This window comes from Amphiura filiformis, chromosome 18, assembly GCF_039555335.1.
Source record: "Amphiura filiformis chromosome 18, Afil_fr2py, whole genome shotgun sequence".
NCBI lineage: Eukaryota > Metazoa > Echinodermata > Ophiuroidea > Amphilepidida > Amphiuridae > Amphiura > Amphiura filiformis.
The window spans coordinates 58644359-58657400 of record NC_092645.1 but is presented as its reverse complement, the minus strand read 5'-3'; the positions used below and the strand labels follow the sequence as shown (position 1 = coordinate 58657400).

Below are 13042 nucleotides of genomic sequence, written 5' to 3'. Positions count from 1 at the left end.
AAACTCTTTAATTACTCATATCTTTGGAACTGGTTGTTCAATTTCAACTGGGTATTCTGCAAAATGAGGCTTTGTAAATGCTTTTTACTATCCTATAAGAAACTGAAAATTAAATAGATCCGAGTTCCGACTGATTTTGCTTGATCGCATCACATATAAGTAATGTTTATTCTTGTTACCTGGATCTGGTATGTTATTTATTATTAATATTATCATTAGTTTGGCGTTTATACATGAATACGATTGAACCAGAACCATGGAGTTTGCAATCGGGTCAATGCACACTTGTCATTGTAAACCTGACTTTAAACTTAGTCGCCAAGCGACATGCGACTAGTCTTTAGCCAATCGGTTTCCAAAACAGCAAAAATCGCTCTACCTGATTGGTCAAAACCAACCACTTGATACTCAGCGATCAACTTAAGTCAAAATTATACCCATTACAAGTTCTGCACGAGCAGAAAAATTCTTTAATTTATTATGTGTACAATGTTGTTCCTGGTGTAGGCTCCCCAACTGAACATTTTTAACGTCAGGTTGGGTCGGGCCAAAATGACATTCGAGCCACATTGATAAACCTTCCATTTAGAAGAGACAGATAGAGATCCTGAAAGAACGCAAATTGGATTTACGAAGTGACTTAGTTAAAACTAGGCAAGTTTACCGCACTTTGAGCAGACAAATCTCATCAAGATGGCGGCGCACAAGACGGAAGAAAAATTCAACGCAGTGGTACGTGCATATAGAAAGAAACTCCCAATTACAATTCAAGCTACGGAAGGATTCTATAATAGCGAACATGAAATCTCAAATGGCGATATAATGCGAGTACTTGCTGTCGATGATAGAGTATTTGTCGAGTTCAACCACCCTGATACAGGAGAAAAGGTTAAGGTAAAAATCCCTTTACATTACACGGGAGGCTTTGAAACCGTCTTACGGCATGGTCCGAATCATGTTTACCGCACAGTGGCCGAGATTGCTCGAGATTTTCCCCAGTCCGTACGGGTATTAGAAGACGTTGAGATACAGGGTATGGTTGTAAAACGTGGGGAAGGTCTCAAGTTAGAACATGTTCAGAAAACTACGGAGGGAAATTGTTTACACTGCACCCACGTCCAGACTAAAGTGTCACTACTTGTACCATATAGCACAAGAGGTCGATTTTCGCCTAGACGCGATGATGGGATTTATACGATAGAAGAACTTGAGAATAGAATGCCTGTTTTGGTGAAAAGAGAAAGCAACGTCGGTCGTCGCATCAGGGATGTCAATTCTCATGTGATTCCCGGTGTTCCTGATGACTTCTTTGGGACAATGCTTCTTACTAATAAAACAATGGTAACGATTGATCATTGGGATGATCCAGGGAGCTTAGGTATCTACGACATCAACACAAAACGGAAGATGCAGCTTCCAATCGACTTCGACATTACTGTGATTCACGCGGATGGCATCGTAGCCCCATATGGATCCTCGGAAGATCTCTTTGCCATTGCTAGGGAATGTATCCCACAACGACATCCGGTCTTTGCTGTTTTAAGTTCCGGACAAAAAGGGCTAGATTATCTTAATCTGGCACGCGATGTTGTGCTCATGATACATAGGATTGAAACCAAGAAGGGGTTCCTCATCAATGGAAGATCATCTCGATTCCTGGTTCCGAATGATTACAAAAATACGACACGTTTTAAGGTATGTAACTCTCGATGCGTTATCTAAATATCTTGTAAAGATAAGACTCCCTCAACACAATGCGGACAGTTTGCTTAGTATAAACTTACAAATTCGCACCTGAAATGTTTTATTCGTTTTGTGCACTTCTAAGCTACAATGCTGACAACCCATCATCAATTTTCAATATATAGAAAGGCGACGCAAAACCAGGCGCGTAGCCAGTATTGTCGTCCCTATTTTTCCCTCTCCTTCCCCCTTCTTTCTCCCTTTCTTCTCGTCTCCAATTTTTCGCTTCTCCGTCCCCATTTTATGCCCGATTTTAGGTGTCCGGGGCAGTCTACCCCTCCCCCCTGGCTACGCTACTGCGCAAAACGTAACTACTTTTTACTTACCATGCTTAAACATTCGTTTCAGATCCTGGGGAATGAGTACATAACCCCATATGACCTGTGGAAATCAAAATTTATGGGTCCAGTGAAAGCAGCTGTATCCTGCAAAGCACCGGAAGGCTTTCCAGAAGCGCGCTCTATCTACAAGAACGATGAAGTGCGTCTGTCAAGCAAACCTACGCAGCGGGAAGAGTTACCGAAACTTGTCGGCAGCGACGGCGATTCGGAAGAAATGGATGTGGTACATCTGGAGAGGATACTCTCGACTACATCCACGACGCTTGGGTCTATATATGTTCCAAGTTACCTTACGGTACACTTACGGGAGGCACCGCCGAGTCTCGGGGAACACACTCTTGGTGATGTCACTAAGTATGGTAAACTACCAATGAGGGTAGAGCTTTCGACTATTACCAGGGGTGCATCAATGACGAAAGATGACAATAACTTGCTGAATGAGGGTCCATTGACCATAGAAACAGAATGCGAATACTCGGTAGCCTACGTGACGCTATTCGATCCACACTGTGTATCTAATGACATCCAAGAAGCACGGGAAATCCCACATTTTCTTCGAATACAGGTTCGGCCGATTCGCGAGAAATTTCCTGTGAAGGGAGACATTGTGTATTTCAAGAAACCGACTCCACAAGTATTTTATTTGACTTTGAAGCAGTACAGTGAGTTGTATGAATCAACAGAAGAAGACGTTGAAGAAGACAAGCATGACTACGATTGTATACCAGAGAAAGGGCTCCATAGAGGCCAAGACCCACCTCTTCCTCCAAGATCACCCGCCTTAGAAACAAAACACGGGCCCAGATTCCCCCCTGATTTATCTCACCACGGCAACAAAACTCCGCTCAAAATACTTCACAGATCGAGATCAAATGTAGAACCTCATCACCTCTCTAGATCTCATGCTGAAGTACAGGTCCCTCTTCGCGATCCTGTTCTCCCTTCTGTTGCTGAAAAAACAAACAAGCCGTCTGTTTTGCCAAAATCTAGGCCTGTGATCCTGTCAGAAAGATCTGCTGATGGTACGACGCGGCGGAAGTCCAAGCCAATGGTGCCAATGTAAGTGTTTGAGTCCAATCTCCGTTTATATAGGTTAACATAAATTTGGCAGATGATGTGCTAGATACCGTGATTTTCTGTTGTAGACTAGGTAATTTATTTTACAGGGGGATATCACAAAAGGTTACGTAAGTTAATAAGTAATATTAGTAATACTGTATAGAAATAATAATTGGTTTGTGATCAGATTTTTGTGATATTATGGGGTCGTTGTTGGTGGCACCCGCCAGATTCTGAATCGGTAGGTCTCTAGAGATATAAAAAACACAATAATACATTAAGGTTTTTGGCTTAGGCACCTGACTATTTTGTGTGCAAAATACAATGAGCATTATTGTCGTCTGTTTGTCATGTTCCGCACCACCTAAACACTTGGTACGCCCTCTGTTGGTCTGATATTTTAAGTAAATCACTGCAGGGCGAAAGACGGAAAGTACCTTTATGGGGAAGATAATTTCTTTGCATTAACTTGCTACAAGCTACATAATATTGCAACATTAAAACAAGAAAGGTTTTGAAAGATGGGTTTTGAAAAGATTTTATGTGGTCTGCCATAGTTTAGACACTGCTGTCTTATTTTATTGTGTGAAACAATCAACTCATCTTTATAATTATAATATTAAATAATAGCATAATTATGAGCATTGTAGAAATTGTATATATTAAACATTTCATAATTTTAGAATACCACACATAATTATGATGTGTACATTTGGTTTTGAAACATTCACCGCTCCTTGGTGGTTCAGTACATTTATTATTTTAAAAAAAACCATTTATCAAGTTTAGTCATGTGTAATGATGCATTACAATTATTGCATTCATCGAAACTGAAACTTTTGAGGTATGTTTATTTTCTGAAAAAATTTATACCAAAAAGAGAGACGTCGTCATTGGATCCCGGCATTGGATTTCACGTAATCATGAAATGTTCACATAATACATTTATAAATATGTAATGTGTTGCTAAAGCAAAATTATGTTATTCTAAATTCATTGGGGTTCAACGAAGTACCGCACTATAAGTATGTTGTTTTTTAGTTTGTAATTTTGTAGTTTCAGCCTCGTCCATAGATTTTAGATTTTGTGTAAATTGAGGGCGCTATGTATTTAAATATACCCGGCGAGTGGCATGATAGTTTTGTGGGGTTCATTATCGAACCCCAACGGTTTTAGCTTGTATTTTATTTATTAACATAGGCCTATTTGTTTGTGATATTTCAAGCGTTTTAAAATTTCAAAATAATCCCATTCAATTACACGGTTGACGATGGAAATTTACTGAATTTAGAGAATGCACGGCGCATACCATCTGCCTGAAGTTCATGTATGTACGTCATCCACCAGTGGAGCTCCTGCGCCCCTCCGCAGAACTTCCGGTAGTGGATGTTCTGCGCTCGGGGGCGCAGAGAATCCACTGTCGGAGTTGCTGCGCTCGGAAGCAAAATAATAGATTTTCGTATTATAATAACGGTGGATCATTTCTGCCCTCGGGCGCAGAACATCCACTATCGGAGTTGATGCGCCCGGGCGCAGTCCCTTATATGTAACGGTGGATCATTGCTGCGCTCGGGCGCAGAACATCCACTGTCGGAGTTACTGCGCTCGGAAGTAAAATAATAGATTTTCGTATTATAATAACGGTGGATCATTTCTGCGCTCGGGCGCAGAACATCCACTGTCGGAGTTCATGCGCCCGGGCGCAGTCCCTTATATGTAACGGTGGATCATTGCTGCGCTCGGGCGCAGAGAATCCACTGTCGGAGTTGCTGCGCTCGGAAGCAAAATAATAGATTTTCGTATTATAATAACGGTGGATCATTTCTGCGCTCGGGCGCAGAACATCCACTATCGGAGATTTAAAGGTACACATGAAGAAAGGCAACTGCCGATATAATTAGGATCCACATAAATGACTAGAGATGATTCTTATCTTGGATTTAGATTAAGCATTATAATATTAACCGTTGCCTTTCAAAATTTAACAAATTATAAAGTTCTCTCGCACAGTGAAGGATAAGGAGCATCATGGCTTAATCTTATATGTGCATATCTTGATTGACCTTGTGTCTTCCTTGGTCTGTCATGACTGACCACATGGGAGATAATGATATTAATGCGATGCAGGCCCGTACGCAGGATATTTTTTTTTTGGGGGGGTGCTGATTTTGAAAAAGTGGACTTTTTTTCAAGGGGGGGGGCGATTTTGTGAAAAGTGGACTTTCTTCCCAAATTTGGACCTTTCTTGACCAAAAAAAGCGTAAAAAACATGATGCGTACGGGCCTAATGCGATGTAAACATTATAGGAGGTTATCAGTATAATAGCCTACTCATACCTATGTCCATATTTGCCACTTTCCAGGACTGATCACGATGTTCACAAAGACTGAGTGTGACCCAAATTATTTTGATAAGTAACTGATGTGAATTTGATGTTTTTATAGACCAACAAAAAAACCAATACAACCCGACCAGCAGCAAGGCCCACAAGCAGAGAATAAAGACCGTCAGTACATTCATCTGAGGCCGGTCTCTGAACTAACCGCATCTGGCCTCGGTGAAGCCTTCGACTTGAGTTCACAGATCCGATCTAGACTAAAGTCTTTGACACCACATTCAGATAAAACATCGACAATACCAAAGATAAGTCATTCGTCACACTCTGGGTATGAAGAACCGACAACGAACACAGCCTCACCAGGTAATATTTAAAATGGGCCAAAATAATGAAAGGTGTGTCAACACACCATTTCCTTTCAATATAAGGGATGGTCTAAACCAACATGACCAATGGTCGGCAACCTTTTATGAGCTGAGTACCAACATAGCAGCGTATCCTGGCTCAGACGAGTTATTTCTGCCCACTCACAGTGCCGGCAGGTTGAAGGCAATACTTCAAAGTACATTTGTGGCCCTTATTCGCACCCATACAGGAAACAAAGGCACACAATTTCCCAGAGCAGTATGCACACTTACAAAAAGACGCTGTTGCCGCCATTCGATCCGTGACCTCTCGCATACCAAGCGAGAATCATACCACCGGGCCAACCTGGCAATTTTATTTTAAGTATTCATACAAAACATTCATAAACGGTCCTTAAACTCCTTAGAGTGGAGTAGACTCGCCAGCTTCAAAGGTTTTTGTTTCATAACATAATGCATACTTTATAATTATATGTGCACATTTTAAATGACCAACAGAAAAATGGTGGACTACTGAAGGCTGAGTTCCGCAGTCTGTCACATTTTGTGTTCACGTGCCAAATCAATAACGATGTCAAAATTTAGTCAATCTTGGTCGCCCCGTGTTTATCCGTTTACTTATTATATCTTTACAAAACCAATAAAAAAAGGTTAACTAGATTTTTCCTTTATCCCTCAGATCAAGAATTGATACCAAAACATCCACCACCTTCCGACGGGAACATATCAGAATTCGACACCCTCCAACTAGCCGGGATGTTACGCCATCTTGATTTCGGCATAGATACAGTCCGGAAATGTATTCAGAAACAAGTTGACGGAGCTAAACTATGCGAGATGACGGATGAACAGTTAAAACAGAAGTTGGGTGTGACAAATGATAGCCGTTTTTATGCAATCAAACATTTTGTGTCAAAGTCTAAAATCGGTACGTATATGTTAAAGATATAAGACATCAATGGAGAGTAATGTTTGCGATATATAACGATCAACTTCATTCAATGTGTCCAGCTGTTTGATGACAAACGTTGATGACAAGATCTGGAGTCCAAGATGAGCGACGGTGCGTTGACAAAAGAATTCACCAATTCCTCGCTCTGAAATACTGCATTTCAGTGTCAATGGTGGAAATTAGCAACTAGTGGGACAGTAAATTCTCGGTAAATTCAATCCCAGTTGACTTCTACGTCAGCTTCATTCATTGTTCATTCACTGTAGGGGTTTCACGGTAGTAAGTGCGGTGTTGATTAGATACTCATCTAGACAGTGAAGTAAATTGCATATTTCCAAATTCTCCATTTATAAGTGAACGCTGTACGTGAACGCGTGGTGTCAATTTGGCGCCACACAAATCAAAGAAAGCAGTATCTATAAGCTATAACTAATTTTAAAGCTTAGGAATCTTATATAGGAAAAATGTATAGTTTGTGCTTTCAACGATCTATCGTTATTGAATTATCCTACAAAAACCTCATCATTAGGCTAAATGACAACGTTTTTGATTGTACATGGATCAAAATTTCAACTTTCCCTGATTTGGGCAAAATTGGTAGCAAATTGTTTGTGTAGCTGAATAGAATCAGACAAGTATAGTTTTGCCTATCTACTGTGTTCACTTACTGAGATAGAGTGCAAACAAGGTCAAAGGCCATTGGGTGGCCATAGGCCACTGTTCAACGTTCTGTACCGTTTCTTGATTCTTGATGAGCAATTTGCCACCATTTTTGCCCAAATCAGAATGAGTTGAAATTTTGACTCCAGTACAACCAAAAACATGTAATTTTGCCTAAAAATGACGGTTTTTTTTAATAGAATAACTCAATAACGATAGGTCGTAGATAGCACAAACTATACATTTGTAATCCTTGTCATCAGTCGAGTAATATGATATATCTGTCAACAAGATCGAAGCATTTTCAATTGTTTACACCTGTATGACCTTTCGTGACCACTAGCAAAAAACGTACCCTACAATTTGAGTCCACTACCCCTCTAGCAGTGATCTAGAGGGTCTATCATAACACCTCATGGTATCAAACATTTGTGGATACGTTGTCTTGACGTTTGGTAAGACGACGATACGGTGGAAGTCTTAATTCGATGATTTCAACTTTCTTCAATGTGGCCGGTCGATGACCACCAATTGCTTTAACCTAGAGACATGCTCTTATATTTTCAAATCTGATTGAAAACAGGTGAAATCCAAACCATAAGCATAATAAGCAGTTAAAATTCCTTTTAAAGTCATGCAACTGTGGTTTCTGTCCACAGAATGACCAACGAATTCAATATGGATGCGGTTGGAGACTTCGAATCTCACATGTTCCTGAATTCGCGCTTAAGGAGTGTTCTGTCTCTCCAAAATGTTCACCCATAAGCTTCCTTACGTTGGCTGGTTGTAGTTTGAATTGTTTTAATCATTGTTTTTCTTTGTTTCATCTTTCACAGCTGCAGATGTTCGGAATGTTCGAAAGGTTCCACCTCCCAAAGACGGCAAAATTCTCAATTTCGACGTCCAACAAATCGCTGGTCTTTTGAAACATTTTGAATTCACAGACCAAGCGGTGTCCAACTGTTTGATGGAAAAAGTAGATGGCAAGAGGCTATGTGATATGGCGTCCAAGATGAGCGACGATGACGATGCGTTGAAAAAAGAACTTAAAATCGACACAGCGCCTGCTCACCAATTCTTCGCTCTGAAATACTGCATTTCAGTGTCAATGGTGGAAATTAACAATAACTAGTAGGAGAGTCAATTCAATCCCGGTGAAGAATGGGGTGTTCTTTCAGTCGTTAGCCTACTGGTCACGTAGGAGCGCAGGATTTGACTAAAGGCTGTATCAATATGATCGGCAGGCATTATCAGGTTTCATTGATTCGGGCCAGGAATTCTGGATAAGATTGCCGCGTACAAATTTAAGAAATAACGGGTAATGCTGTATCCTTTACACCCAAATGCAATAAAAACGTAAATAATGGGTGATGCCGAGGACACAATATTTGGATGTATTATGCTACATCCTTTATTTCTATTCTATTACCACAGAATAGTGCGAATTGAAGAGAAAATGTCACACTTTTTTGTCCAAATATTCTGAGTTGTTTACTTCAAGGTGGAGCGAGTACACGTTTATGGCAAGCCAAAAGGCCCATTACGTATTGCGACAACGCGTTGCTTTCCCCAAAGCAACGCGTTGCTTTCACAAACAACACGTTGTTGTCATTTTTTACGTCTTGTGGCGACAACCAATCACAGCGACTCTTACAGGATACACACAAGCATATATCTGTGAAATTTTACGCCTGAAATGGATTTCGCTTTACGATATGAACAAATTAATATTGTTGCTCAAGGAATTTCTCAGACTAGACTGAGCAATTTAGGTCTACAATAATTGAGTGTACAATAGTGTGATACACGCAAAACATGCTGTTACATGTAACAGCTAGTACCACTAAGGCAGGATGTACATAACCAACAGCTCTTCAAAGCGCCGATATGATTGGCTAATCAAAAACTCGACTTGGGCGCCCCTGAATTGAGTATGTAAGCAACGCGTTGCTTTGGGAAAGCAACGCGTTGCTAAAAGCTCTATTTCCATTGGCTGGCTTTGCAACGCGTTGCTTTCGAAAGCAACGCGTTGCTTTGGCGAAAGCAACACGTTGTCGCAATACGTAATGGGGCTTTTGGCTTGCCATACACGTTAAGTGACAACGCGTATCGCGGGTATATTGCACGCATTACCAAGCGTAATGCTATGCGTAGAATGTGTTATGGCGCTTGACCCATTATTGCAAATAAACGGCTCTCACGTGATGTGTTTTAACAAACTACAGTTCGCGATTTTACATAAATGGGTCATGAGCATGATGAGGTTTATAGAATTACGATATATAGAACAATTTAAAGAGAAGATATTACTTTTTTCTATTTTAAATAATGCTTACATCAAGGTAAAGCGAATACGCGTATACACAGCGCAATTGACGGCGCGTATCGCGGGAAATTTGTACGCGTTAGCTCACGTATTGCTCATGCGTAGAGTGTGCACGCTTTATATATTGCGTTCCATACGCAATCAGAGTACATTATTTCAAATACAGTTCCCTTAACGTAACGCCTTTGAACAATTCACTGTGCGTGATTTTTAATAATGGGCCGTGATAAAATGATTTTATAAAGTCGATAATATATTATCGAGTAGAGCTCATGGAGGCGGCCATTAGCAGACCACCCATTGGATGGGAGAATGAATAGGAGAATTCTGAAATTGAATCATGACTTTTTAAAAATCCGCTTACTGTAAAAATTCTGAGTATTGGGCGATTATAAGTTTCACATACAATGCACAAAACAATATTTGTAAAAACTTTGTCGAGAGATTTAAAAAGAGGATTTTCTGTAAAATTGTATTTTAAATGAGCAAAAAATGCAATTTTCTAAGCAGAAAAACGACCACAGTTACTATCTTGCCATTGAAAACTACAGGAAGACCACCCGCAGAGGTTCGAGCCACATGCCAGACATCCTGGCGCCAACTGCAAATGGCTGCGCCCATGTGATGTAAGTCGATAATAATTATATTATCGACTTTATAAAATCATTGTACAGAACTGAGGGTGATGGAAATAATAAGAATTTGTATGTTGTAAAAGTCATCAAACAATTTCAAGAGGATTCATTGTCGTATTTGGAGCATCAAATTTGACGGATACCCTAACAATCATTTTGATAAAGTAAAACTGAGTGGGCAAAGATATCAATATCATACTCGTTTAATTACGCCCTCTAGATCAATGCTACTCTCTAGTATTGGTGAGGGAGGTATTCTGAAAAGATCAATAGTTTGGTAATCATGCCAATATTCCTTGAAATTGTTGTTGATATTCCATCGATACAATTTTTCCATACATTGCTACACTTGGTCTTAGTTACATTTTGTAAGTTTGTGTTAAACAAAACAATACTTTAACATATTTCCATGTGCTGTGCAATCATTATTTTTGTCGATCGTATTAATTTTGTTGTGGGTAACGACATGTAATTAATCTTACATTAATAATTACAGAAAGTTTTCTGCTTTAAACCATTTGCTTCAGATAGTTCCTCTAATATTTATCAACGATATTCGGCTTACAATGTTATCACTAGAGTATAAAATATAAAGGTATTTTGTTATATCATTGATGTACAAGAATCAAAAGCTTTAGATAAATCTAGATACACCCCAATAGTGGCCTCATTATTTCCTATTGCATTGTTTATTTTGTCAACAAGTTGAAAATGCAATGTTATAGTTTGATCAACTTGTAATCGGCGGGAATTGTTATGCTTTTATCACTACGCCGAAAAGTAGACCCACGTTAAGAGTGATATAATTGACCTGTCTGATCTATATTTTGCATGTTAATAAAAAAAGTGAATTAAATACAGATAAAAAATCTAAAAATGTGTGTCTCTTGTTGTTTTCAATAAAATAAACGTGTAAAAAGTGTATTCATAACCTCATTAATAAACGCGATACGTGCGATCCAATTGCATTTAGTTATTTGTGAAAACGCGAACGCAAATCGAGGTCATTAATATCTTACAATTGACCGCAAAATGCGTAATTGTTCCAATGTCGCACACAATTGACCGGGGTTTGCGTGTTGTTGTGCGTCGAACAAACTGCGCGCGCGCTGGCTGCCGTATTTGGATTGCGCACTACCATATTTGCACAGATTGTGATACGCACTTTTGTAATTGGCCGTCCTGTTTTAGCCTGATCGTTTTTTGGAAAGGGAAGATGTAAAAATCATCTATTTTAATAAACTTTTGAGCAAAATTTTGTGTTATTTTGTAAGGTGAAGAGATTAAAGCATACCGCGGAAACATGGCATGTTGCCTCAGGGGATCGACGCTAAGTCAGGTACCGCGTGAGCACACTCAAAAATAGCGCAAACAGCGCTAGCGTACACAAAAGAAACTTCGCGCGTAAGATAAGCGATGTCGCCAGGTCTGTACGCTGTACCGGCGTCAGCTGAATTCGAGTACACTTAGAGGGCACAGGCATGGAAAATTCCAATCTGTGTATTAATAATCTAAGGATTAAAGTGACGGTTATGAATGAGGTTAATAAATAAATAATACCCCTATAATTTGGTTCACCTCAAGTTTGGTAGTGACGTCAATGCTTCTTCGCGGTTGCGCTGCAAGCGTGCCAACAAAACGCTCATGTACGCGTACACATAGGGCGTTTATCTTTACGCGCGCGATTTGATACTGCGGCACGAGAAATACGCACATACGTCACTACCAAACTTGAGATGAACCAAAATATACCAACTTACCTACCAACCTCCACATCGCTGCCAAAGCACATCTACTCGTGCTGTATTTCAACGGAAATGTGGAGAATCGGCTCACCTGGTTACTAGAATAGACTATTTCGAGGTTAATAACTGCGCATCGGTTATTTGGAGGGCATTGTGAAAAATCTAAATATTTTGCCTTTGGAACCGAGGAATATCCCAATGTTCAAAGGCAAAATGTTTAGATTTTTCACAATGCCGGACATAATTACCGATGCAAAGTTATTAACCTCATTCATAACCGTAACTTTCATCTCTTCACTTTTCAAAATATCACACAATTTTCCTCAAAAATAAACAATTTTTACGTTTTGCCTTTTTAAAAATCGATCAGGCTAAAACAGAACGGCCAATAACAGAAGTGCGTATCACAATATGTGCAAATATGGTAGCGCGCAATCCAAATACGGATTAGTAGAAAACGGAAAAACTTATGGCTCTATCAGAGGATGATTTAAGCACTTCCCACCACGCCACTGTGTTGACTTGCGGTTAGCACAGCTGTGTGAGTGAACATGACACGACTGTTCGCACACTGCATTGGCGGCCATGGTTAAATTTGAATTTGGACTGATATTTACAATAAAAACGCATTCACAATGCTGGTCGATTTCACATTTTATGTTACCTACAGAAGGTGTGAATTATCCTTCATGCATACATCACTTTAGATCTGAAATCGACCAACTAATAATGACACACGCACAATTCTTAAACAACGTCTTTTGCACAGAATTCAATGGGATTTGAAAAGTAAAGTGGCAGTTGAAACTCTGGTGATAACACGTTTGCAGTGCATGATGGGGCTTCCTTAAATCATCCTCTGTGGCTCTATGGACTA

The 13042-nt window shown here is 39.8% G+C and overlaps 1 protein-coding gene across 1 annotated transcript; it reads left to right on the top strand.

The window, feature by feature from the left end:
* Nucleotides 1-463: 463 nt before the first annotated feature.
* Nucleotides 464-11276, top strand: LOC140138862 (uncharacterized). The gene is made up of 5 exons (XM_072160641.1): nt 464-1695; nt 2092-3143; nt 5589-5845; nt 6527-6775; nt 8296-11276. The coding sequence occupies exons 1-5, from the start codon at nt 694-696 to the stop codon at nt 8589-8591; spliced, it is 2856 nt and encodes a 951-aa protein (XP_072016742.1). The 5' UTR covers nt 464-693; the 3' UTR covers nt 8592-11276.
* The last annotated feature ends 1766 nt before the right edge of the window (nt 11277-13042 follow it).